Source organism: Anser cygnoides, chromosome 32, assembly GCF_040182565.1.
Source record: "Anser cygnoides isolate HZ-2024a breed goose chromosome 32, Taihu_goose_T2T_genome, whole genome shotgun sequence".
Lineage (NCBI taxonomy): Eukaryota > Metazoa > Chordata > Aves > Anseriformes > Anatidae > Anser > Anser cygnoides.
Genome location: NC_089904.1, coordinates 166,141 through 190,744, shown reverse-complemented (window position 1 = coordinate 190,744; position 24,604 = coordinate 166,141). Strand labels below are relative to the sequence as shown.

Sequence of the window (24,604 nt, the reverse complement as noted above, 5' to 3'; positions counted from 1 at the left end):
GAAATCGGCCGGAATTGGGCCAGTTTGGGTTGGAAGGCTGCAGCTGGACCCCTGCCCAGTTACGCGCAGCCCTAACGAGCGCAGTAATTAATGGGGGCACCCAGCGGGGCCCGGCTCTGCATGGCAGGGGGGGGAGCCCAGGACACCCGGGTGGAGCCTGGGACCCCCTCGGGACGGATCCTGGCACCCCAAACTCCAGCACCCTCGGGTGACTCCTGGCACCCCAGACGGATGCCAGCAGCCCTGCCCTGGGGGCGACAAGGTCCCCTTCCCCCCCCTTTGATGCCCCCCCCTTTAACACCATCCCAGAACCCCTTTGTCCCCCCCTTTTGATGCCCCCCTTTTGATGCCCCCCCTTTTGACGCTCCCCTCCGACCCCAGCACGCAGGCACGCTGTGGGTTCCCAAGGGTTTATTATTGCAGGAGCCCCGACACCCCCAGCCCTGTACTGGGGGGTAAGAGGAGGGGGGGGTTACAGTGGGGGGGGGACCCCACCGCCCCCCCCCGCGGCTCAGACACACAGGGGGGGCACGGGACGGACAGCGGGATGCAGGACGGACAGACGGACGGCGGGGCCCTGGCTCAGGACAGGACAAGAGGAGGGTTCCGGGGGGGGTCCTATCGGGGGGGGGTCCCATCCCTCCTGGGGGTCCGGATCCAGCCGCAAACGGCTCCGGGTGTGCCCGGGGGGGCTCAGTTGGCCAGCACGTCGGAGGACTCGGACACCAGCTTGCCGTCGCGGGTCTCGATCTTCTTGATGACGATGGCGCGCGACTTGGCCACAGGGGAGCCCTCCAGGGCCGGGGGGGGCACGGCGTAGCCACTGGAGAAGGAGCTCCCGAAGCCCCCCCCGAAGCCCCCGCCGTAGCCGGCTGCAACAAGAAGGGGGGGGGGGAGGAAGGGGAGGGTGCTGAGCAACTTGGGGTGGCGGGGAGGGGAGGCACAGCCCCGGGACCCCCCCTTACCCGCGTAGCTCGCCGTCCTGGTGTGGATGCTCAGGTTCTGCACGCCCGCCTCCAGCCTGCGGGGAGGGGGGGGGGGCAGCTCAGCACCGCTGGGGGGGGGAGGATGGGTCCCCCCCCCAAAAGGGTGTCGCCGAGGGGCCCCCACCTGCTCTCCTCGCCCTCCAGCAGCTTCCTGTAGGTCGCGATCTCGATGTCCAGGGCCAGCTTGACGTTCATCAGCTCCTGGTACTCGCGCAGCGTCCGGGCCAGATCCTGCTTCGCCTTCTGCAGCGCCGCCTCCAGCTCCGCCAGCTTGCCCCGCGCGTCCTTCAGCGCCAGCTCCCCGCGCTCCTCCGCCTCTGCGATGGCCGCCTCCAGGCTGGCCCGCTGCGGCGCATGAGGGGGTCCCCTCGCACCAGGGTTTGGGGGACCCTCACTCCCCGGCATCCCCCCTTGCGCCACGCAGCCTCCCCCTTGGCACCCCAGCACCCCCCTATACCCCAGTGTCCCCCCCCTTGCACCATGCCACATCCTCCCTTGCACCCCAGCAGCCTCCTCCCCTTACAGGCCAGCATCACCCCTTGCACCCCCATATCACCCCTTACACCCCCATATCACCCCTTGCATCCCCATACCCCGCCTTTCACCCCCAGGTCCCACCTTTGCACTGCAGCTGCCTCCCCCCTTGCACCGCACAATCTCCCTCCTTGCACCCCAATGCCCCCCTCCTTGCACCCCCATACCCCACCTTTCAGTGCCGTGCCCCCCAGCATCCCCCCCTTGCACCTCCATACCCTTCCCTTGCCCCCCAGCATCGCCCCTTGCACCCCAATATCCCTTCTAACACCCCAGTCCCCCCCCCCTTGCACCCTGGTACCCCCCCTACCCCCCCAGCATCATCCCCCCTTGTCCCCCAGTCCCCTCCCTTGCCCCCCAGCATTGCCCCTTGCACCCCTGTAGTCCCCAACCCCCCTTGCCCCCCAGCACCTCCATGGGCTGGGCCCCCCCATGGGGCCGCGGGGGGGCCCTGGGGTGCCGAGGGCGGAGGAGGAAGGAGGAGGAGGAGGGCGGGGGTGGCCCCGCCCGGGCCCCACCTGGTTCTTGAGCGCCTCGATCTCGGCCTGGGTGCGCTGGACGAGCCGGCTCAGCTCGCTGATCTCCCCGCGGGTGCTGCGCAGGTCGGCCCCGTGCTTGCCCGCCGTCGTCTTCAGCTCCTCGTACTGCGGGGGGGCAGGGGGTCACGGAATTGGGGGAGCGTGAAATTGGGGGATCGTGGAATTAGGGGATCATGGAACTGTGGGGTTGTGAAATTAGGGGATCATGGAATTAGGGGATCACAAAGTTAGGGGGTCATGGGATTAGGGGATCATGAAATTGTGTGATTGTGGAATCACAGGAGCAACAAAGCACACAGCCACAGACTCATGGGGCCACCAAATTTCAGAACCCTGTCTCTGCAAGACCCCATCACCACGGGACCCCATCACCACGGGACCCCACAACTGCGGGACCCCAAACTCACATTCCCACAAAATCTCAGCACCACAAAACCCCGGAGCCACACTCCCAGAGCCGTGGGGCCACAACACCACGGGCGCACAGCACCCGAGGGGGCTAGGGGGGAAGGACATCGGGGTCCCTCCGCTCCCAGCCCCGCTTGGGGTCCCCCTGCGCTCCCCCAGCTGCCCTGCAGCGGTGGTGGGGGGGCAACGGCCGGGATGAGGCCGCCAAAGAGAACAGCCCCGGGGGGGCTCTGGGAGAGCAGGGATGGGGCTGGGGGCTCCGGTGAGGGCATCCTGCACCCCTCAGCACCGCAGCCCCACAAGCTCCTCTGGCTCAGGAAATCGGGGAGCAAGGAGCCGGGGCGAGCCCGGGTGCGCCGGGGGCGATGCTCGGGGCTGGGGCTGCTGCAGCCGGGCCGGTCGGGGCAGCCGTCACGGGGCCCGGCTCGCCCACGCCGCAGACACTGGGAGCACTGGGAGCAGCCACCTGGCCCCCGGGCGGGGAGGGTTGGGCGAGGGCAGGAGGAGCAGGACCCAGACGGCGAGACGGGGCGTCGCGGCGTGTGGGGTGTGCTGGGGGATGGAGCACCCCGGTGTATGGAGCACCCCGGTGTATGGGGTGTGCTGGGGGGACAGAGTGTCCTGGGGTATGGAGCACCCCGGTGTGTGGGGTGTTCTGGGGGATGGAGCACCCCAATATATGGGATGTCCTGGGGGACAGAGCATGAAAAGGGACAGAGCACCCAGTGTGTGGGGTGTCCTGGGGGACAGAGCATCCTGGGGGGGCAGAGCATCCCAATGGTTGGGATGTCCTAGGGCATGGAGAGTCCCGGGGGATGGAGCATCCCAGGGGAGAGCGTCCTGGGGCATGGAGGGTCCTGGGGGACGAAGTATCCCAGGGGACGGAGCATCCCTGGGGACAGAGATTATGCAGGACAGAGCACCTTGGTGTGGGGGTGTCCCGGGGGATGGAGCACCCCAGGGAACAGAGCATCCCATGGCTCGGGGCGCCCCCCCACCTTGATCTGGTACATGCTCTCGGCCTCGGCGCGGCTGCGGTTGGCGATCTCCTCGTACTGCGCCTTCACCTCGGCGATGATGCCGTCCAGGTCCAGGCTGCGGCTGTTGTCCATGGAGAGCACCACGGACGTGTCCGACACCTGTGACTGCAGCTCCCGCAGCTCCTGCAGGGCACGGGGTGGGGCTGAGTGGGGGTCCCCTCGCTGCACCCCCCCCACACACACAGCAGCCCCCCCCTGCGCCCCCACCTCGTCGTAGAGCTGCCGGAGGAAGTTGATCTCGTCCGTCAGGCTCTCCAGGCGCGACTCCAGCTCCACCTTGTTCATGTAGGCTTCGTCCACGTCCTGGGGGTGCAGCAGGAGCCCATCAGCCCCCCCCCGGCACCACCTGCCCCCCCCCCGGCCCCCGCCACCTCGCCTTTTTCAGCAGCACGAACTCATTTTCCTTCTCGGTGCGGTGGTTGATCTCCTCTTCGTACCTGCGGGCACAGGGGAGGCTCGGCGGGTGCACGGGGACGGGGGGAACATGGGGATGTAGGGGACAGGGGGACTCAGAGGTGCAGGGACATGGGGATGTAGAGGACATACGGACACAGGGAGGTGGGAGGGATGGGGACATGTACAAGGGGACACAGGGACATGGGGACCCAAAGGTGCAGGGACTTGGGATATCAGAAGAATTGGGGGCTCTGGGATGAGGGGACACAGGGACAGAAACAAGTGTGGGGACAGGGGGGACGTGGGGACCCAGAGATGCAGGGCCATGGGGACATGGGGATGGAGGGACCTGGGGAAAGGGGATACAGGGACGCAGGGACCTGGGCACATGGTGATGCAGAAACCTGGGTGCAGGGGGACATGGGGGTGTGGGGACACAGGGACATGGGGGCACAGGGACACAGGGACCCACCCAGCAGCATGCCCCATCCACGAGCAGCAAGGCAAAGCCGCCTCCGTGACAGCCTCCCCCCAAACCCCAGAACCACCGTGGGGCCACCACCCAGGGGGGGACGTGGAGCCCCCCGGGGCCCTCACTTGTTCTTGAACTCCTCGACCAGCCCCTGCATGCTGCCCAGCTCGGCCTCCAGCCGCAGCCGCTCCTGGCCCAGGCTGTCGAGCTGGCGCCGCAGGGTGCCCACGTACGCCTCGAAGAGCGCGTTCAAGTTGCTGCGGGGGGGCTTCTGGTTCTGCAGCAGCCCCCACTTGGTCTCCAGCATCTTGTTCTGCTGCTCCAGGAACCGCACCTGGGGAGGGGCACGGGGCGGTGGCACCGCCGGCACCACCAGCACTGCTGCCTCGGCACGGGAGCACCGGATCGGGGGGCGTGGGGCCGGGATCTCGGCACAGTGCTGCAAGGCTTGGGGGGGGTGGGGAGCAAGGGAGGGGGACAAGTGCAAGTGTGGGGGCTGGGTTGCAACTTTGGGGTCTGGGGAGTGAGTCTGGGTGCTGGGTGCAATTCTGGGGTGCTGGGTGCAACCTTGGGGCGCAGGGTGTGGATGTGGAATGCAGGCGTGGGGTGCTGGGTGTGGGTTTGGGGTGCTGGGTATGGGGTCCTGGGATGTGGGGGTTGGGGTCTCAGGTGCACATTTGGAGTGCAAATCTCTAGTCCTGGGGTGCACATTTGGGGTGGGGGGGTGCAAGCTTGGGGGGCTGGGTGCTGAGTGGGGCTGGCCCTGTGGACCCCCTGCTGCCCCCCCCTCCCCACCATGGGGCAAGGCCCCACAGAGCACCTGTACTGGGGGAGGGGGGGGGGAGGGGGGGGAGGGAGCAGCACCCGGTGTGGGTCTGTGGGGGGAGGAAGGGAGGCTGGAGGGGGACAACAAAGGGACAACGCCCCCCCCCCCCAGCTCCCACCCCATGCCACAACCTGCCACGTCCCCGGCAGGGGGGCAGGAGGGGACAGGAGTGTCCCCACAGTGCGTCCTTGGGGGGGGGCAGCAGGTCCCCGAGGGGGCCAAGATGTGCCCAAAGGGGTCAGGAGGTCCCGAGGGTTCTGGATGTCCCCAGGGGGGTCTCAATGTCCCCAAAGGGGGCAGAAGGTCCCCAAGGGGGTCTCAGTGTCCCCAAAGGGGCTGGGAGGTGTCCGAAGGGGCCAGGAGGTCCCAAAGGGGCCAAGGAGGTCCCCAAGGAGGTCTCCATGTCCCCAAAGGGGTCAGGATGTGCCCGAAGGGTCCAGGAGGTCTCGGAGGGGTTCCCAGTGTCCCCAGGGGGGGCGGGAGGTCCCCAGGTGGTCTCAACACCCCCAAAGCTCTCAGGATGCACCCAGGAGGTCCCCGAGGGGCTCAGGAGGTCCCCAGGGGGTCCCGGCCACCTCCGGCCCCGCCACCAGGGGAGGTTTGGGGCAAACAAAAGCGGGACGGGGCCGTGTCCCCCCAAAGCCCCCCGGGGCCAGCACAGCGGGGCGGGGGGCACCCGGGGGCAGGGGGTGCCCAGCCTCACCTTGTCAATGAAGGAAGCGAACTTGTTGTTGAGGGTCTTGATCTGCTCCTTCTCCTCCTTGCGCACCCGCTGGATGCTGGGGTCGATCTCCAGGTTGAGGGGCGTCAGCAGGCTCTGGTTGACGCTCACAGCCGTGATGCCCCCCCCGGACCCGCAGGAGGCGGCCGGGCCCCGGTAGAGCCCCCCAGCGCTGTACCGGCCCCCCCCAAAGCCCCCGAAGGCCGAGGCCGCGCTCATCCTGGCGGCGGGGCCGGCGGTGTAGGAGCGGGAGCTGAAGGAGCGGACGGAGCTGCTGCGGGTGGTCGTCCTGGGCACCGGCACGGACATGGTGGCGGCGGGGGGCGCGGGCGGGGGGCAGGCAAGCGGGGCCAGAAGGGGGCGAGAGGCTCTAGGGGGGGTCGCGAGGAGGTGGCGAGGTTGCAATGAGGTTGCAATGGAGTTGCAAGGAGGTTGCAAGAAGCTTGCGAGGGGGTTGCAACAAGGTTGCAAAGAGGTTGCGAGGAGGTTTTGGGGAGGTTGCAACAAGGTTGCAACGAGGTTGCAAGGAGCACGCAAGGGGGTTGCAAGGAGGTTTCGGGGAGGTTGCAAGAAGCGCGCACGGAGGTCTCAGGAGGCTGGAGGAAGGTTGTGGGCAGGTTGCGAGGCTGCAGGGCGCGAGGAGGCCGCAGGAGGCTGCGAGGGGCCGGGCTGGGCGGGCGAGGCCGGGTTTATATCCCGGAGCTGGGGGAGGAGAGCAGGAAGGAGGCCGGGGCCCAACGCAGCACCTGCGCCACTTAACCCCTTCGCAGCGGGGAGCCCATGGGATCCACCGGGATCCTGCCCCAGCGGGGCGCTGGGGCGGGTGCTTGGCCGAAAATCCTGGGGGGTGGGTTGGGGGCAGGGGCAGGGGTCGCATGCTGCCCCCACCCGGAGCTCAGCACCACTCCTGGAACCCACCTGGCTGCGGCATCCAGACCCTGAGCCTAGGACCCAGGACCCCTGCCCCTGGCCCCAACAGGTGGCCCCAAATGGTGTCCCCAGCCCCATGTCCCCATCCAGTGTCCCCAGACCATGTCCCCAACCCATGGTCCCAGCCCCATGGTCCCCCCCTGGCCCCAGGCTCTGCCCCCAGCCCCATGTCTCCAGCCCCATGTCCCTATCTCATGTCCCCAACCCCTGCCCCCAGCCCTGACCCCAGCCCCATGGCCCCAACACCCCACTCCAAGCCGTGTCCCCATCTGGTGGCCCCAAATGGTGTCCCCAGCTCATGTCCCCAACCCCATGGTCCCAACCCCCAGCCCCAGACTCTGTCCCCAGCCCCGTGTCTCCAACACCACATCCCCAACCCCTGACCCGACCCCAGCCCCAAACTCCCAGCCCCCCCACCCCCACCAGCCCCATGGCCCCCAGCTCCCCGTCCCCTCCTGCTGGGCACCCCCCCAGAAGCCCCCCACGGGTGTTTCTGCAGTGCGAGGGGCGCCGCTGCAGCCCGGTCCCATGGGGGTCAGGATGCGGCCACCTCCTGCCCCAGCTCCCGGCGCAGCGCGGTGCTGGCAGGGCAGACGGGAGCGGCGTGGGGCAGGACCGGGCTCGCCCCGGGCATGGGGCCGAGACGGCGGCGCGAGGCCCTGCACCTGCCGGCGGGGATCTGGGAGCTGCTGCACCGGCACGGCCGGGAGGGTGGCCGTGGGGCAGCGCCAGCACCGGCGGGGATGGAGCGCAAGCAGAGGGGGTAAGGGATCGCCGCTGCTCCTCTGGCTCCGGGTGGCCCCAGGTTGGTCCCCTCCCATCCTACACCCACCCACACATCCATCTGTCCGTCCCTCCATCCATCCCATCCCATCCCATCCCATCCCATCCCATCCCATCCCATCCCATCCCATCCCATCCCATCCCATCCCATCCCTATCCCCACCCCACCCCATCCCTTCTGTGCATCCATCCGTCCGTCCATCCATCCTTCTGTCCATCCATCCACCCTCCCACCCATCCATCCCTCCATCCCTCCCTCCCCCCAACCTTCTGCCCGTTGGTCTGTCCATCCATCCACCCCACCACCACCCTGTCCACCCCCCCACCCCCCCATCCCAGGACAGAGCCAGGCACCCTCTCTTCCAGATTCCTCTGTATTGGGCTAAAACAGCGAGGTTTTGGTTGCGAGGGGCTGCAGCAGGGACCCCTGGAGCGGGGCCGGCTCCAAGAGGGGACCTGCTGGTTGGGGTGAGCGGGAACAGGACTGGGAGCGGGAGTGGGATTGGGAATGGGAGCAGGAGCGGGATCAGGAATGGGACCGGGAGAGGGAACAGGAGTGGGACCGGGAGTGGGACCTGGGCGACCTCACCCCCATGTCCCCCCCCAGCCTGGCGCCCACACAGCCACCACCCATCCCAGTCCCCCCCCAGCCCCTGTCCCCCCCCATCCCTCCCGAACCCCACACCTGAAGCACCCCCGGGGTTCTTCCCCCCACACTTTGCGCACACGGGGGTCTCAATGCCCCCCCAGAACCACTTAACCTGGGGGGTGGGTGTGTTGAACCCCCCCCTCCCCCTCGGGGGCTGGAAGCATCCGTGGCCGGTGGGGGGCTGGGAAGCTCCGTCCCCCAGGAGGAGCCCCCCCCTCCCCACAGCCTCTCTTATCAGGATGGAATTTGCAGCCCAGGCAAATGCCTCGTGCCTGCCGCGACAGCGCCGGCAGGGGGGGAGCGGGGCCCTGGGTGGGGGCCAGGGCCCGGGGGAGCACGAGAGACCCCCCCGGCCCCCCCGGCCCCGCTCCAGGTCCCTGCAGCCCAAGCAGGGACTTCCTAGGGCCAACCCCCGCCCGCGGGTGGGGAAACTGAGGCACGAAGGGGGGGGGGGGGGAGAACACACCCATGGGGGGGGCAAAGCAGCGTCTCTGCCCCATAGGGAAACCCCAGCCCCATGGGGGGGCTCCGTGCCAGCACCCATAAAAAATCTGTGCCCCCGAGATGCTCCCAGACCCCGCCCAGACCCCTCAGCGCTGCCCCACGGCCACCCCCTGGCCCCCAGCTCAGTGTCACCCCCCCGCACCCCTCCAGGCTCGGGACCCCCCTCGGTGGCTCCCCGCAGAGCTCGCGGGGGGGCCCGGCCCCGTTTTGGGTGGGGGCCAAGGCTCCGTTGTTTGCCCTGGGCTCGGTGTCACCGCGTCACTGCCTGCTGCCACCCACCCCGGCCACCCCCCCGCGTGTCCCCCCCGTGTGGGGGGGCGGGCAGAGTACCCCTGGGTGCCCCCGAACGACCCCCCCCGGGGTGACGGCCGGGGGGACCTGGGATGTCCCCATGGGAGCACAGACCGGGGGGGGGGGGCACAGGTGCCACCACCCCCTGCATCCCTATGACCGATGCTGGGGAGGATGCGGGGAGCCCCCCCAGTTCCAGGCCTGTTTGCAACCCAAAACCAGGGCTGAGGAGGAGGAGGAGGAGGAGGAGGGGGAGGAGGAGGAGGCGGCTGGGCCCTGCGGTGCCTTCACTGCTCAGGAATGCGGCCGGACCTCGCGGTTTAACCCTCGGGGAGCCGGGCTGGGGGTCCCGGCTGGGCTGCCCCCCCCCCCCATGGCCCCATGGCCCATATCCCCATGTCCTATGTCCCCCCACCCCATATCTCCGCACCCCCTGTCCCCCCGCCTCAATTCCCATGGGACAGGAATCCATGAGGACCCTGGGGTGGGACACCATGGGGATACTGGGTGGGGTCCATGGGGATTTTGGGATGGGGCACCATGGGGACCCCAGGGTCAGACACCGTGGGGACCCCAGGGCTGGACACCATGGGGGGGGCCCCCAGCGCCTCCCTGCCATCCTCCCCTCTCCTCCTCCTCCTCCTCTTCCTCCTGCTGCTGCTGCTCCAGGCTCGATCAAACGGACGCTGCAGCGCTGGCAGCAGAACAAAGGCAGCCGGGGGGCCGGGGGGGCCAGGGGGGGCCGGGCCCCCACCCCACGGGCCCTTCCTCAGCCGGTCTGAGCAAACTCTGCGCTCCCTGTGGGATGGCAGCACTGCGGGCGCCTCGGCTGTGGAAGCTGGGGGGGGCCTGCAGGGAAACTGCACCCCTGCTCCCCCCCGCATGCAAACAGCCGTGTCTGTGCAAAACGCCCCCCCCCCCCGCCCCCCAAAGGTGCTGGTGCACGGGCATTTGCTTATGCAAAGGTGCGCGGGCCTGCAAGGCGCAGCCATGCAAAGGTGTGCTGCGGGGAGGCGTTCTGCTAAGGGGTGCGCTTGTGCAAAGGGGTGCGCTTGTGCAAGGGTGTGTGCTGGTACAAAGTTGTGTGCTTGTGCAAAGCTGCATGCTTGTGCAAAGTTGTACACTTTTGCAAAGCTCTGCGCTTGTATGAAGGTGTGTACTCGTGCAAAATGCACACTCACGCAAAGATGCCTGCTTGTGCAAGGCACGTGTTCCTGCAGACGTGCCTACGCACAAGTGCAGCTTTTTACAGCAGGGAGTGTTTGTGCAGCGGGGAGTGCTCCGGCACAGCCGTGTGATTGTGAAGAAGTGTGTGCTCATGCACAGCGTGTACTCGTGCAAGGTGCATGTTCCTACAAACGTGCGCCTGTGCAAAAGTGCACGTTTTTGCAACAGGGAGTGTTTCTGCAGCAGCTGGTGCTCGTGCAGGGGTGCGTGCTCGTGCAAAGGAGCATGCTCACCTCCTGGAGCAGGGGGTGGCAGAATCCCACCCCAGCCCCCCCCCCCCCCCCCCCGGCACGCCCTGAAGCCCCCCGGGGATGTGCCCAGCTCCTCACCCCACAGCCGGGGGGGTGGGACCCCCTTTGTGGCCAGAGCACAGGGAGCCGATGCCCTGGCAGATAAGGGCTGGAATGCGGCGCCCGCCTGGGTGCAGCCCCAAATCAGCCCAGAGGGAGATAAGGGCCCGGCCAGGCGCTGGGGGAGGGGGCAGGGGGGTCGGGGGTCCCGCAGGGCTGGGAGGGCTCCCCTGCACCTGGAGGGAGAGGGGGTGGGCGGGGGGTGTCCCCAGGGTGTCCCTGGGGTGTCCCTGAGGTCTTCCTGGGGTGTCCCCAGGGTGCTCCTGGTGTCCCCAAGATGTACCTGGGGTGTCCCTGGGGGTGTCTGCGGGGTGTTCCTGGGGTGTCCCCAGGGTGTCCCCAGGGTTTCCCTGGGGTTTGTGCAGGGTGTCCCTGGTTGTGTCTATGGGGTCTCCCCGGGGTGTCCCCAAGGTGCCCCCGGGGTGTCCCCGGGGGGGTTGCAGCAGGGCTGGGGAGAGGCCGGGCAGGATTCCTGGAGCCGGTTGGGCCGGGCCACCACCGCCCCCCCCAGCCCGGAGCACCTGGGACCGTCCCTAGCTGGGGACCCGCACGGCCCCCGCCCAGGACCGGGGGACTCGGTGGCATGGGGGGGGAGAGGGGGGGTGGCGTGGGGTTGGGAGGGGGTGTCCCCAAAATGTTAGGGGCGAGCTTCATCCCCAAGCCCTGGGTCCCCCAAAATGCAGGGGGCTGATCTGTCCCCATGCCCTGAGACCCCCAAAATGCAGGGGGCTGACCCCATTCCTCTGCCCTGGGTCCCCCAAAATACACAGGGCTGAGCCTCCTCCCTGTGCCCTGAGTCCCCCAAAATTCAGGGGGCTGAGCCCTGTCCCTATGTCCTGGGTCCCCCGAAATTCACAGGCTGAGCTCCCTCCCTGTGCCACGTGTCCCCCTAAATGCAGGGGACCGAGCCCTGTCCCTGCCCCCTGGGTCCCCCAAAACTCACGAGGCTGACCCCATTCCTCTGCCCTCGTTCCCCACGGGTGCCTGGGACCAAGCCCCGTCCCTGTGCCACGACCCCCCCCAAACTCCCAGGACCTCCCCCTCCCCCCCCAGCCCCAGTCCCTTGGCAGGACCCAAAGCGGCTGCAGGATCCGGCCCCACCTTCCCGGGCCCCAGCGGGGCGATGCCGGCGGCGGGGCCACCCCTTCCCTCACCCGCCTATAAATCACGCCCGGCCGCTCGCCCGCCCGTCTGTCTGTCGGTCCGTCCGTTCGTCGGTCTGTCCGTCCGTCCTTCCACCCGTCCATCCGTCCATACGCCCAGCACCATGAGCTACTCCCGCAGCACCGTCTACTCCAGCTCGTCCCGCTCGGGTGGCAGCCGGCGCCTCGCGCCCCTGAGCAGCGCCGCCAGCGTCTACGCGGGGGCCGGGGGCTCAGGGTCCCGCATCTCCATCACCCGCAGCAGCAGCCTGGGCAGCGGCTTTGGGGCCGGCTACGGGGCCGGCTATGGGGCTAGCTATGGGAGCAGCTATGGGGGCAGCTACGGGGGTGGTTACGGGGGCAGTTACGGAGGCAGCCTGCTGCTGTCGGGCTCCGGCGTGGTGCAGAACGAGAAGGAGACGATGCAGGACCTCAACGAGCGCCTGGCCACCTACCTGGACAAGGTGCGGAGCCTGGAGCAGGAGAACCGGCGGCTGGAGGTGCAGATCCGCGAGCACCTGGCCAAGAAGGGGCCCAGCACCCACGACTGGAGCCACTACTGGGAGGTGATCGAGGACCTGCGCGGCAAGGTGGGTCCGGCACGGGACCGGCAGAGCTGGCACCGCAGCCCCAGGGCGCTGCCAGCCTCCCGCAGGCGCTGCCAGCCCCAGGTTAAGCATTAACCTCAGCGGCCGCGGGGCCGGGCGGACTTTGCACCCGGGGCTGGCGGCGGGTGGGAGCGGCCCCCGCTGCGGGGGACAGCGGGGGACACCGCATGGGGCAGCGCACGGGGACACCATGGAGGGGTGTCGGGGGGCAGTGCGTGGGACACCATTTGGGGACACTGGGAAGCACCATATGGGGACACTGGGGGTCCCCACATGGGGACAATGGGGGGCACACATAGGGACATTGGGGGACACTGCATGGGGACGCCCCATGGGGATACTGGGGGACACCGCACCCCCGGCTGCGGGACCAGGTGAGGGGACATGACCAAGGCCATGGGTGTCGGGGGGCTGACTGGGGGGGTTAATTAACACACCCCTCATTAAGCAAACAAACCCCGCGGCTAGCGCTGCCCCACCCACCCCTCATGTCCGCCCCCCCCAGCACAGCGGTGCCGCGGTTTTGGCATGGCTTCGGCCCAAGGTCACACAGGGACGGGAAGGGGACCGGTCCCCAGGGTGCCCAGTGCCAGCCGGCCCCACCCAGGGGACCTGGCTCTTGTCCCCCCCCCCCCCCCCCCCCGGCATTTCCGGGGTGTGGCACCTGCCCAGGGAAGGCGGAGGCCCCGGGGGGGCCGCAGGGGGGTCCCCGCACGCCTTGACGTCCCCATCCCCGCAGATCTTCGACAGCACGGTGGAGAACGCCCGCACCGTGCTGCAGATCGACAACGCCCGGCTGGCGGCCGACGACTTCAGGGTCAAGTGAGAGCAGGGCAGGACGGTGGAAGGGGAACAAGGGGGGACACTGGGGACAATGAAGACAAAGGGGACAAGGGGAACAATGGGGACAGGGGTGGGGTTGCGATGGGATGGGGATAGGGACATGGACAGGGATGGAGGAGGGGATAAGATCAGGGACAAGGACAGGGACAGGATGGGGATGGGGACAAAACTGGGAATGGAAAGGACAAGATGGGGACAAGGACAGAGATGGGGATGGGGATGGGGACAGGGTGAGAACGGGAACGGGGACAGGGTTGGGATGGGGATGGGATGGAATGGAGATGGGGACAGGGTTGGGGACATGGACAGGGACAGGGATGGGGATGGGATGGGATGGGGATGGAATGGGGACAAGGACAGGGACAGGGATAGGGCCGAGAAGGAATGCGGACAAGGACAGGATGGAGACAGGGATGAGACAGGGACATGGATGGGAATGGGATGGGATGGGATGGGACAAGGATAGGAATGGGGATGGGGATGGACAAGGACGGGTCCGAGCAGTGGGGCCGGGGCTGGGACGAGGCCGGGGCTGCAGCGGGGCTGGTCCAGGGCAAGGGGCGGTGTGGGGCCGGGGGGCACCAGTGGGGCTGGGCTGGGGCCACACCTGGGGACACGCTGTGGCTGCAGGTACGAGGCAGAGCTGGCCATCCGCATGTCGGTGGAGAGCGACATCGCGGGGCTGCGCAAGGTCATCGACGACACCAACATGGCCCGGCTGCAGCTGGAGGGCGAGATCGAGGCGCTCAAGGAGGAGCTCATCTTCATGAGGAAGAACCACGAGGAGGTGGGAAGGGGCCCAGGGGGACGGGGGATGCGGGGGGAACCCACTCTGACCCCCCCTTTCCCCCCCAGGAGGTGAGGAGCCTGCAGGCGCAGGTCTCCGGCTCGGGGCTGACGGTGGAGGTGGACGCCCCCAAGGCTCAGGACCTGGGCAAGGTCCTGGCTGAGATCCGGGCGCAGTACGACGCCCTGGCCCAGAAGAACCTGGAGGAGCTGGAGAAGCAGTGGGGGCAGCAGGTGAGGGCCCCCCCGGGACATGGGGGGGGTGGGGGGTGCACGATGGGGAGCCCCCAGTGGTCCCCCAGCAGCACTGGTGCCGGTCCGGTGCTGGGGACCTTCCCCCCAGGGACGTCCTCACCCATGGGGGGGGCTCATGCAATGCTGGGGGGGGAACCTCACTGATCCTGGGAGTCCCTGACCCACGCAGGACCCCAGCCCCACCAAGGGGACCCTCTCTAAGGGGGAGTCCCGCTGCGAGGCTGGGGACACCCCTGGGAGAGCCGTGTGGGACCCCCACTCCTGGGCTCCATTCATGGCTGTGCCCCACCCGGTGACCTCCAAAACCACTCCCATCCCCACCCCCACCCCCTTGCCCCCCCAGATCTCCGAGAGCACCATTGAGATCACGCAGAGCAGCAAGGAGGTGGACACAGCCCGCAGCACCGTGGTGGACCTCCGCCGCTCAGCGCAGACGCTGGAGATCGACCTGGAGTCGCTCCGCAACCAGGTGCCAACCCCAGAGCCCCCCCTTTCTCCCCTCCCCACATCCCGCAGCCCCCCACGTGGGTGGGGGTCTCGGGAGGACGTGGGTGCTGAGCTGTGGTGCTGGGGGCGCAGAACGGAGCCCTGGAGGGCAGCCTGCGGGAGGTGGAGAGCCGCTACGCGCTGCAGATGGAGCAGCTCAACGGCCTCATCCTGCGCGCCGAGGCGGAGCTGGCGCAGGCGCGCGGGGAGCTGCAGCGCCAGGCCGACGAGTACCAGGCGCTGCTCAACGTCAAGAGCAAGCTGGAGGCCGAGATCGCGACCTACCGGCAGCTGCTGGACGGCGGCGAGCAGCTCAGGTACGGGGCGGGGGGTGCGGGGTGCTGGGAGGGTGGAGGGTGGAGGGGGCTCGGTTGGGTTGGGGTTAAGGTGAGGGTTAGGTTGGCGTTGGGGTTGCATTGGGGTTGGGTTGGGTTGAGTTGGGGTTAAGTTTAGGTTTAGGGTTAGGATTGGGGTTGGGGTTGGGGTAGGATTGGGTTGGGTTGGGGTTGGGTTGGATTGGGGTTAAGGTTAGGTTTAGGGTTAGGATTGGGGTTGAGGTTGGGGTTGCGGTTGGGGGCTTGGGGTTAGGGTTGGGTTGGGTCAGATTGGGATTGTGTTGGGGTTGGGTTGGAGTGGGATTGGGTTGGGGTTAAGGTTAGGTTTACGGTTAGGTTGGGTTGGATTGGGTTTGATTGGGTTGGGGTAGGATTGGGTTGGGGTTGGATTGGGTTGGGGTTGGATTTACGGTTAGGGTTAGGGTAGGGTTGGGGTTGGGGTTGGGGTTGGGGTTGGGGTTGGGGTTGGAGTTAGGGTTGGGGTTGGGGTTAGGGTTAGGATTGGATTGGGGTTGGGTTGGGGTTAGGATCTGGGTCAGGCTGGGTTTAGGATTAGGGTTAGGATTAGGGTTAGGTATAGGGTTTGGATTAGGGTTGGGCGGAGCTGCCTCGGGGTCAGGATTAGGACCAGGACCCAGGTCAGGCTCATGGCCGTGCAGTCCCAGCTCCCTCCCTGTGGGCGGCAGCACCCCACCCATGGGACGCTGAGGGGGGGGACGGGGACCCTCCCTGTCCCTGACCCCCCCCCGCAGCCTGCAGGATGCGCTGGACAAGGAGAGCAGCAGCAGCACGGTGCGGAGCTCACAGCGCATGCTGGACGGCAAGGTGGTGACCGAGACCAAGGAGGTCAAGGTCAGGGTCCTCTGAGGGGGCCCTGCCCCCCCCGGCAGTGGAGGGGGGTCCCTGCGCCCCCCCCACCCCCTAGCCTCGACAACCCCCCTGCAATAAAGCAGCAAATCCCCCCGGGGGGGTCAACTCCGTGTCTGCTCCTGATTGGCAGGGGGGGGTGGGCTTCGGGAGGGAAACTGAGGCGGGGGGGGCGGATGGGGGGGGACAGACGGACGGATGGGGGGTGGACGGACGGACAGACGGATGGGTGGGGGGAGAACTGGCAGGATGGACGGACGGACAGACGGACGGATTGGGGGACAGACTGGCGGAGGGGTGGGGGGGTGGACAGACGGACCGATGAGTGGACGGACAGACAGAAGGGTGGGCGGGCAGCTGGGTGGGTGCACGGACGGACGGACGGACGGACGGGTGGGCTGGGGGCAGGGCCAGAGGGTGGGGGGTGGACGGACGGACGGGCGGGAGGGACGGACGGACGGACGGGAGCACACAGGGGTGCAGGTGTGCATTGCACGAGGCTCAGCAGCACACGGAGGTGCAGGCGTGCGTTGCGCCAGCGCCGTCAGCGCCTGGGGAAGGCGTGAGCGCGCCCTGCACGAGGCCTGGCAGTGCACAGCGTGTGGTGGTGCACGGGGGGCAGCCGAGCGTTGCACAAGAGCCAGCTGTGCACGGGGAGGTGCTGGTGCGCTGCACGCGGGGGGAAGGTGAATCGCACAGGAAGGCGGTGGGGCACTGCCCGTGGGCCAGCCGTGCGTGGGGAGGGGATGATGATGATGATGCGCGCCACGGTGCCGGTGCACGGCACAGGAGGTGCCGGTGCGTTGCGCGTGCGGTCACGGTGCCTCGCACGCCGCGCAGCCGCCGCGCACCCCGGTACCGGCGCCCTCCCCCTCCCCTTTCCCCCCTCCCCCTCCCCCCCCCCCGGCCGTGCCCGCCCCTCTCCCCCTCCCGCGCGGGCGGCGACGCCAACCGCAGAATTCAACGGCCCCGCCCCCCGGGTCCCGCCCCGGTCCCGCCCCCCGAGCCCCGCCCCTCCCGCCAGGCCCCGCCCCCCGCCAGGCCCCGCCCCCCGAGGCCCCGCCCCCCCCGCCCCCCGCCGCCGGGGGGGCGTGGCGGCGCTGTCCACGTGACGGCGCCATCCGGGCCCTTTGCCTTCCCCGTCCCAAGATGGCGGCCTCAGGTGAGCGCGGCGCGGCCGCCGCGGGCTCGGCGGGGGGGGGGGGGCGGGGCCGCGGCCGCCCCCGGGACGCGGCGGCACCGGCGGGGGGCGGCGGGGAGCGGGGGGGGGCCGGGGCCGGGGCCGGGGGCTGGGGGCGGGGGTCTCGGGGGGGGGAAGCGGCGCGAGCCGGGCCCCCCCGCCCCTCCCCCGCCGCTCCCCTCAGCGCCCCCCCCAACGGGGAGCGGGGGGGGAGGGGGGGCGCTGAGGGGAGCGGGGGGGGGAGGGGGCCTGCGGGCGGCGCAGTGCGCAGGCGCGGCCGGCAGGGGCGGGGCGGGGCGGGGGGGGCCACGTGGGGCGCGGCGCGCACGCGGCTGGGGGGGGGGAGCGGCCCCGGCGGGTGTGCGAGGCAGCAGCCCCTCCCCCCTCGTGTGCCAGGCACCGGCCCCCCCGGGTGTGCCAGGCACCGGCCCCCCCCGCTGCAGGGCGCCAATCCCCCCGCTTGTGCAATGCACCAACCCTGGCGTGCAATGCACCATCACCCCTGCGCGTGGCTGCTCTGCGTGCGCTGCATCACGCTCCCCGCCCCGTGCAGCGCACCATCGCCCTAACACCCCCGTGCAATGCACCACCAGCCCCCCCCGTGTGCAGCTGGTCTGTGTGTAGGGCGTCAACCTCCCCCCCCCGCCCCGTGCAGTGCACCCCCACCCCCTCCTTGTGCAAGGCACCATCGGCTCCCCGTGCACAGCTGATGTGCGTGCAGGGCACCGTCACCCCTCCTTGTGCAAGGCACAGTTGCCTCTCCGTGCGGGGCTGGCCCTTGTGCAATGCACCATCAGCTCCCTGCGTGCAGTGCACCACCACCCCCCCGTGGGCCATGCAGCACCCCCCCCATGCAGTGCACCACCCCACCGTGCAATGCACCACCACCCTTGCACCAACGACCCCCACCCGATTGCCGCTCAGAGCCGTGGGACATGCCCCTGGACCCCCCCCTAGAGTCCCCCGGACCCCCCCAGAGCCCCTCCAGGACGCCCCCCTGCCCCCCCTTTGCCCCAGAACCACCCCTGTAACCCCCAAAGACACCCCCCCCGTGCTGCAGGCCCCCCCTGTAACCCCCAGAGCCCCCCCCTCACCCCAGAACCCCCCCCTGTAATCCCCACCCCCCCCAAGCCCCCTCACCCCAGGCCCCCCCCACCCCTCGTGGCGCGGCAGGGCCCCCCCACAGCGCCCCCTGACGTGCCCCCCCGCGGCCCCCCCAGCAGCCAAGAAGAAGAACAAGAAGGGCAAGACCCTGACCCTCACCGACTTCCTGGCCGAGGACGGCGGCGGCGGGGGGGGGCCCACCTACATCCCCAAACCCGTCAGCTGGGCCGACGAGACCGACGACCTGGAGGGGGACGGTACGGTGGGGGGGCACCGGGGGCAAATGGGCATGGGGGCAAGTGGGCAAGGGGCCGCTGGGTTAAGTGGCCACTGGGCTAAATGGTTAAAAGGCCACTGGGCCAAATGGCTGCTGGGCCAAATGGCCACTGGGCCAAATGGTTAAGTGGCCACTGGGCTGAATGGTTAAATGGCCATGGGGCTAAAGAGCTAAAAGATCACTGGGCCAACTGGCTGCTGGGTTAACTGACCACTGGGCTAACTGGCTAAATAGCTACTGGGCTAACTGGCCAACTGGCTGCTGGGGTCAATGGCTACTGGGCTAAATGTTTAAAAGGCTGCTGGGCCAAATGGCCAGTGAGCTAAATGGCCAGATGGCTACTGGGTTAAATGGTTAAATGGCCACTGGGCTACATGGCCAGCTGGCTGTTGGAATCCATGGCACTGGGCTAAATGGTTGAACAGGCACTGGGCCAAATGGCCACTGGGCTAAAGAGATAAATGGCCACTGGGCTCAGTGGCCAGGTGAGTGCTGGGTTAAATGGCCACTGGGCTAAATGGCTACTGAGCCAAATGGCTGCTGGGCTAAGTGGCCAAGCGGCCACTGGGCCAAATGGTTATTGAGCCATCCGGCTGCTGGGTTAAATGCCCCCTGGGCTAAGCGATCGGACGGCCACTGGGCCAGTTGGCCACCGGTCCAGGTGGCCAAGCCCCAGATGCTGTGGGCTCTGCCCCGGGCGCCCCCCCAGCGTCGCGGGGCTGTCCTGAGCACTGTTCATGCGTGCAGTGTCCACAGCGTGGCACAGCAACGAGGACGACGTGTACCGGGCGCCCCCCATCGACCGCTCCATCCTGCCCACCGCCCCCCGCGCCGCGCGGGAGCCCAACATCGACAGGAGCCGCCTGCCCAAGTGCCCCCCGTACACGGCCTTCCTGGGCAACCTGCCCTACGACGTGACCGAGGAGTCCATCAAGGACTTCTTCCGAGGCCTCAACGTGAGTGGCGGGGGCACGGAGCCAGGCAGGGCCCCGCGCGGGTCCTCGTCGGGTTTTGTGGTGGGGTTGTGATGCAGAAGGGGCCTTAGGGACAGGGCGGTGGCTGGAGAAGGGTGGTGAGGCCAAGGGCTGGGATTGGGATTGGGATTGGGGATGGGGATAGGGGATGGGGATGGGGACGGGATGGGGACGGGATGGGGTGGGGATGCTCCTGGTTCCCAGTAAAGGCAGGGAGATGGTAGGCAGACAGCCTGGACAGGGGAAAACATGGTTCATTAACAAAAGATTTGATTTGGGTCACAAGGAAGATGGGGAAACGCCTCCCAGCCTGCTCAGGGCTCGGGTTGGTGCCGCTGCCCGGGGCTCTCCTGGTGGCCATGGCTCCCGGCCCCACGAGCACCAGGGTGGATGTGGGGTAGGCAACACACTGAGCTTGTGCCTGCGCCCCAGCAAGCCTCCAAAAACCTCCAGAAGTTCCCAGAATCGTCCAGAAGTCCCCAAAAGCCTTGGCACGGCCTCTGGTGGTCCCCGGGGTTTGCCCCCCCTGGCAGCGCGGGTCGCCGCCTCACCGCCAGCTCTGTCCCCTCTCCCCCGCAGATCAGCGCCGTGCGCCTGCCGCGGGAGCCGACCAACCCCGAGAGGTTGAAAGGGTTTGGCTACGCCGAGTTCGAGGACATCGACTCCTTGTTCCAGGCGCTGAGCCTCAATGAAGAGGTGAGTGCAGCCCCCAGGGGCCCCCCCACGTCAGGCGCCTTCCTGCGCAGCCCTGGGGGCTGAAGGCGCCTTACGGAGCCTCGTGTTGTAGAGTGCGTGTTAAAAAGAGGCTCAAGTGGGGAAAAAAATGTTGGGTTTGGGGGCTTTTGGAGATCCCCTGCGGCGTGAAATCCCCTGGAGCTCGGGCACCGGCCCGGCCCCGTATCTGCGCCATGGGGGTGCGGGGCTGACGGCCCGCCCGTCTGCAGTCCCTAGGGAACAGAAGGATACGCGTGGACGTCGCTGATCAGGCTCAGGATAAAGGTGGGACCCGGACCCCCTCCTCTGCTCCATCCCTGCTCCCCCCGACGGCTCCGGGGGCTGCAGTGGGGCCGGGGCGGCGCTCTGCACCCTCAGCACCCTCTGCCTCGGGGTGTTCCTTTATCGCGGGGCCCCCCCAGACGTCCCTATCATGCTGCCCCAGGCTGCGCTGGCTCAGGGCCCCCTTCCCTTCACACACCCCCCCCCCAGATCGCGACGACCGCTGCTTCGGCAGGGACCGGGACCGCTTCCGCGACTCGGAGAGGTTTGAGAGCGACTGGAGGGCCCGGCCCGCCGCCACCGACAGCTTCGACGACTACCCGCCACGCCGGGGCGACGACAGCTTCGGCGACAGTGAGTGGGGCGAGGGGGGGCTCAAGGGGAGGCAGGCCCCCTGCCGGGGCGGTGGGAGCAGCGCTGGGGCTCTGCACAGCACCACGGGCTGCGTCTTGCCCATGGGGTCATCCCTCGGGAGCCATGGCCTGCTGCGCCACTCCCCCAGTGCCTCGACACCCTTGCGGTGTGCTCAGGCGCTCGTGGAGCAGTTGCTCGGGTCCAGTCCCCCGTCTGATTTCTCAGGATGCCAATTTTCCTCGGTTTTCCCCTCAAATCCCCCGCTCACGCCCTGCCCCGCTCCCCCCGCCGCAGGGTATCGGGATCGCTACGATGATCGGTATCGCGACGGCCCGCGCAGGGACATGGACCGCGGCTTCGGGGGCCGGGACCGCTACGATGACCGCAGCAGGGATTACGACCGAGGTAGGGCAGGGCAGGGCGAGGCGTGCTGGGGGCAGCAGGGGGTGGGCCCGGGGGGCTTCGGCACCGTGCCCCTGCTGCAGCCGCTGCCCCGCGAGCAGCGTTGGGCCCTGGCGGGCGGGTGTCCGTCCCTATTTGGGGCCCGGTCCCTCTCTCGGGGGTGCTCCCCTGCAGGGAGGACCCACAGGGTGTTTCCCCACCCGCCCCCAGGCTACGACTCGCGGATAGGCAGTGGCAGGAGGGCCTTCGGCAGCGGCTACCGCCGGGACGACGACTACCGGGGCGGCAGCGACCGCTACGACGACCGCTACGACCGCCGCGACGACCGCATGGACAGGTGGAACTCGCGGGACGATTACGGCCGCGACGACTTCCGCCGCGACGACCGAGGTAGCGGCCGTGGGGGGAGCGCTGGGGGGGGGCGCGGCATCTGGGTTCCCCCCCCAGAACCCGCTCAGCACCCGCGGGGTCCCGCCAGGTCCCACCCAGCGGCCGAAGCTGAACCTGAAGCCGCGCAGCGCGCCCAAGGAGGAGGAGGCGTCGGTGGCCCCCGCACCGCAGTCCAGCCGGGCGGCCTCCATCTTTGGGGGGGCCAAGCCGGTGGACACGGCCGCCCGCGAGCGCGAGGTGGAGGAGCGGCTGCAGAAGGAGCAGGAGAAGCTGCAGCGGCAGCTGGAGGACGACAAGCGGATAGACAGGCGGCCCCGGGAGAGGTGCGGTGTCGTCGGTGGGGGTGCGAAGCCCGGGGGGGGGGGGCGCTGCCGGGCTGCCCCCGCTCACCCCCCCCTGCCCCAGGCACCCCAGCTGGCGCAGCGAGGAGAACCAGAACCAGGAGCGGTCGCGGACGGGGAGCGAGTCCTCGCAGAGCGGCCCCCCTGGCCCTACCGCAGGCACCGGCCCCACGGGCAGGAGTAGGTAGCGGGACGGTGTGGGTCACATGACCCCCCTGGGACAGTGCCGTGTCCCCCCCGGGACGGCAGTGTGACCCCTCCGGCCCCGTCCCCTCGCAGCCACGCGGCGGAGGGAGAGCGAGAAGTCCCTGGAGAACGAGCCGCTCGCCAGGGAGGACGAGGCGCCCTCGCCCCCCGCCCGGCCCCAGGAGGAGAAGCAGCCCCTCAAGGCCATGCCCGCGCCCCCCCCGAAGGAGAACGCCTGGGTGAAGCGCAGCGCCAACCCCCCTGCACGCCCCCCCGGCTCGGATTCAGAGCAGCACTCCCCCCCTAGGTGGGTGAGCCTCAAAACGCCCCCCAAACTCCCGGGGGCGGGGTTCCTGGGAGCGGCGGAGGTCCCGGCACAGCCCCGGGGGATCGTGTACCCCCCCGGCTGGTGGTGGTGCCCCCCCCCGAGGTGCTGACGGTTGCATTCTGCCCCCCCAGCAGCAGCCAGACGGCGCCCGGCCTGCCCCTGGAGGATGGCGTGGCCCCAAGGAGCGCCCCTAGGAAAGGTGAGGCTGGGGGGGGCAGCACCACGCCCCCCCAGCAGAGCGCCGGGATCTGTCCCCTCGCTGGGATGGGGCCCGGGGCCCTGCGGGGGGGGGGCAGCCCTGCAGAGGGCTGGTGGCGAGACCCCGCGGCCCCCCCTGCCCCAGGAGACGAGAGCAAGGCGGACGGCGCCCGGGAGAGCGGCCCCAAGGCGCGGAGCGGCAGCTCTGGCCGCGGTCCAGGAGACACCGAGCGGTGCGTGCCCAGTAGTGCTGAGCGCGGGGGGACAGGGATGGGGACCCCCCGAGCCCGGCGTCCCCCCCCTGAGCCCGGCATCCCCTGGGTGTTGCAGGAAGGAGAGCAGGAAGGATCACGACGTGAGACCTGCGCCTGAGCCAAAGAAACTCGACGAGAGCCCGGCCTCCGTAAGCACCCTGCCTGTGGGGGGAGGCCGGCCTCCTTGGGGAGGGGGTTCCCTGCTCCTCGGGGGGGTCCCAGGGGTGCTGAGCCCCCCGGTGACGCGGTGCCCACCCCGCTGCCTCCCTGCCAGCAGTTCAGCCATGCCAGCAAGTACGCGGCGCTGTCAGTGGACGGTGAGGATGACGGCGAGGACGAGGAGAGCGCCGAATGAGAGCCTCGCGCCGCCCCCCGTGCCCCCCGGGGAGCCAAAGCAAACCTGTCCCCAGCAGGCCCAAATAAATCCTGAAACTCAGCGCCTCCGGAGACCCTTCTTAAACTTCTTACCGCAGGAAAAAACACAAACCACACACAAAAAAAAACGTGCCTGCAAAGTACAAAAGAGAGGAAAACACAAAAAAAAAAGGACGCCGCGCTCCGTGCGCGCTGCTGCAGCCTCTGCCGGCCCCAGGAGCCTCCGCGGGCCTCGCAGGGCCGAGCTCAGCACCCGGAGCCTCAGGTAGGGCTGCGCCCCGCGGGCTGCAGGCAGGGGGCTCGCAGACCCTGGCCCCCACCCACGGAGGGGCTTCGGAGCCCGGGCCCGCAGCCCTGGGACCATGTCCCGGCCTCCGGAGGCTGGCGCCGGGCCTCCCCCAGCCCCCCCCCGCCTGCCCCAAAGCAGCCCCAAAATCCTCGGGTTTGAGCCCGGTTTGGGGAGGGGGCGCCTGGGGGGCAGCGTGCCCGCCGCAGGCTCCGGGGGAGGCCCCGCAGCTGCCTTTTACTTGGCCCCCCCTTGGGCCGGGGCTTTGGGGGGGTTGGGGGGGTTTGGGGTTGGTTTTTTTGTTGTTTCCTCCAATAAAGCTGATCTTGAACATCCCCTCCAGCGGCCAGCTCTGTGCGAGTCCTCGCTGCTCCGGGGCTGCCTTCATCCCCCTCCTCATCGTCATCCTCATCCTCCTCCCCAGCCCCACAGCCTCCACTAAGCAGCTCCTGGAGGCCTCCTGCTTGGCCTCTTGGCCAGCCTCCACCTCATCTTCTTCCCTCTTCCTCTTCTTCCTCTTCTTCTTCCCTCCTCCTCCTTCCTCTTCTTTCTTCTCTTCCTCTTCCCTCCCAGCCTCCCCTCCTCAGCAGCTCCTGGTGGTCCTTTGGTCAGCCTCTTCCTCCTCTTCATCCTCCTTCATCCTCCTCTTCCTCTTCCTCCTCTTCATCCTCCTTCGTCCTCTTCCTCTTTTTCCTCTTCATCCTCCTTCGTCCTCCTCTTCCTCATCCTCCTCTTCTTCCTCCTCCTCTTCCTCCTCCCCCCAAGCCTCCCCTCCTCAACAGCTCCTGGAGGCCTCCTGGTTGTCCTCTGGTCATCCTCCTCTTCCTCCTCTTCCTCCCCCCCAGCAGCTCCTGGCAGCCTCCTGCTCGTCCCTTGGCCAGCCTCCTCTTCCTCTTCCTCCTCCTCCTCTTCCATTTCCTCCCCCTCCCTGCGACGTGTCCCTGCCGCGCTCTTGGCACGGAGCCCACAGCGAGGTGAAGT

General features: G+C 68.8%; 3 protein-coding genes across 11 annotated transcripts; 2 read left to right on the top strand and 1 right to left on the bottom strand.

The window, feature by feature from the left end:
* Positions 1-396: 396 nt before the first annotated feature.
* KRT8 (keratin 8) lies at positions 397-6,365 on the bottom strand. Of its 2 annotated transcripts, XM_066985742.1 has the most exons (9): positions 5,905-6,365; positions 4,501-4,709; positions 3,884-3,944; positions 3,715-3,810; positions 3,466-3,630; positions 2,039-2,164; positions 1,111-1,331; positions 966-1,021; positions 397-872 (listed from the first exon to the last, which is right to left on the bottom strand). In XM_066985742.1, the coding sequence occupies exons 1-9, from the start codon at positions 6,229-6,231 to the stop codon at positions 694-696; spliced, it is 1,440 nt and encodes a 479-aa protein (XP_066841843.1). In that variant the 5' UTR covers positions 6,232-6,365; the 3' UTR covers positions 397-693. The 2 variants fall into 2 exon arrangements, with proteins under 2 accessions (XP_066841843.1, XP_047911951.2); XM_048055994.2 differs by having other exon boundaries at positions 397-1,021.
* Positions 6,366-11,840: 5,475 nt separating this feature from the next.
* On the top strand, positions 11,841-16,086 carry KRT18 (keratin 18). Its single transcript, XM_048055988.2, has 7 exons — positions 11,841-12,388; positions 13,146-13,228; positions 13,880-14,036; positions 14,105-14,269; positions 14,634-14,759; positions 14,870-15,093; positions 15,864-16,086. Exons 1-7 carry the CDS (start codon positions 11,924-11,926, stop codon positions 15,976-15,978), a joined length of 1,335 nt encoding a protein of 444 aa, XP_047911945.1. The 5' UTR covers positions 11,841-11,923; the 3' UTR covers positions 15,979-16,086.
* Positions 16,087-17,047: 961 nt separating this feature from the next.
* On the top strand, positions 17,048-23,399 carry EIF4B (eukaryotic translation initiation factor 4B). Of its 8 annotated transcripts, none has more exons than XM_066985669.1 (15): positions 17,048-17,140; positions 18,379-18,519; positions 19,287-19,495; positions 20,093-20,209; positions 20,458-20,512; positions 20,720-20,863; positions 21,158-21,268; positions 21,476-21,655; positions 21,744-21,978; positions 22,061-22,176; positions 22,276-22,489; positions 22,645-22,709; positions 22,857-22,941; positions 23,039-23,111; positions 23,237-23,399. In XM_066985669.1, the coding sequence occupies exons 1-15, from the start codon at positions 17,128-17,130 to the stop codon at positions 23,315-23,317; spliced, it is 1,839 nt and encodes a 612-aa protein (XP_066841770.1). In that variant the 5' UTR covers positions 17,048-17,127; the 3' UTR covers positions 23,318-23,399. The 8 variants fall into 8 exon arrangements, with proteins under 8 accessions (XP_066841770.1, XP_066841769.1, XP_066841764.1 ...); XM_066985668.1 differs by having other exon boundaries at positions 22,854-22,941; positions 23,240-23,399; XM_066985663.1 differs by having other exon boundaries at positions 22,854-22,941.
* The last annotated feature ends 1,205 nt before the right edge of the window (positions 23,400-24,604 follow it).

Excerpts from the sequence above, each read along its gene's own strand:
- EIF4B (XM_066985662.1), top strand. Across the intron at positions 18,520-19,286 it reads CGACGACCTGGAGGGGGACG|TGTCCACAGCGTGGCACAGC; the intron begins GTACGGTGGGGG and ends TCATGCGTGCAG. Across the intron at positions 19,496-20,092 it reads ACTTCTTCCGAGGCCTCAAC|ATCAGCGCCGTGCGCCTGCC; the intron begins GTGAGTGGCGGG and ends TCTCCCCCGCAG.
- KRT8 (XM_048055994.2), bottom strand. The coding sequence starts at position 6,231 with ATGTCCGTGCCGGTGCCCAGGACGACCACCCGCAGCAGCTCCGTCCGC. Across the intron at positions 3,945-4,500 it reads GTCGAGGAGTTCAAGAACAA|GTACGAAGAGGAGATCAACC; the intron begins GTGAGGGCCCCG and ends CTGTGCCCGCAG. Across the intron at positions 2,165-3,465 it reads AGAGCATGTACCAGATCAAG|TACGAGGAGCTGAAGACGAC; the intron begins GTGGGGGGGCGC and ends GCCCCCCCGCAG.
- KRT18 (XM_048055988.2), top strand. The coding sequence starts at position 11,924 with ATGAGCTACTCCCGCAGCACCGTCTACTCCAGCTCGTCCCGCTCGGGT. Across the intron at positions 14,037-14,104 it reads TGAGGAAGAACCACGAGGAG|GAGGTGAGGAGCCTGCAGGC; the intron begins GTGGGAAGGGGC and ends TTTCCCCCCCAG. Across the intron at positions 15,094-15,863 it reads GACGGCGGCGAGCAGCTCAG|CCTGCAGGATGCGCTGGACA; the intron begins GTACGGGGCGGG and ends CCCCCCCCGCAG.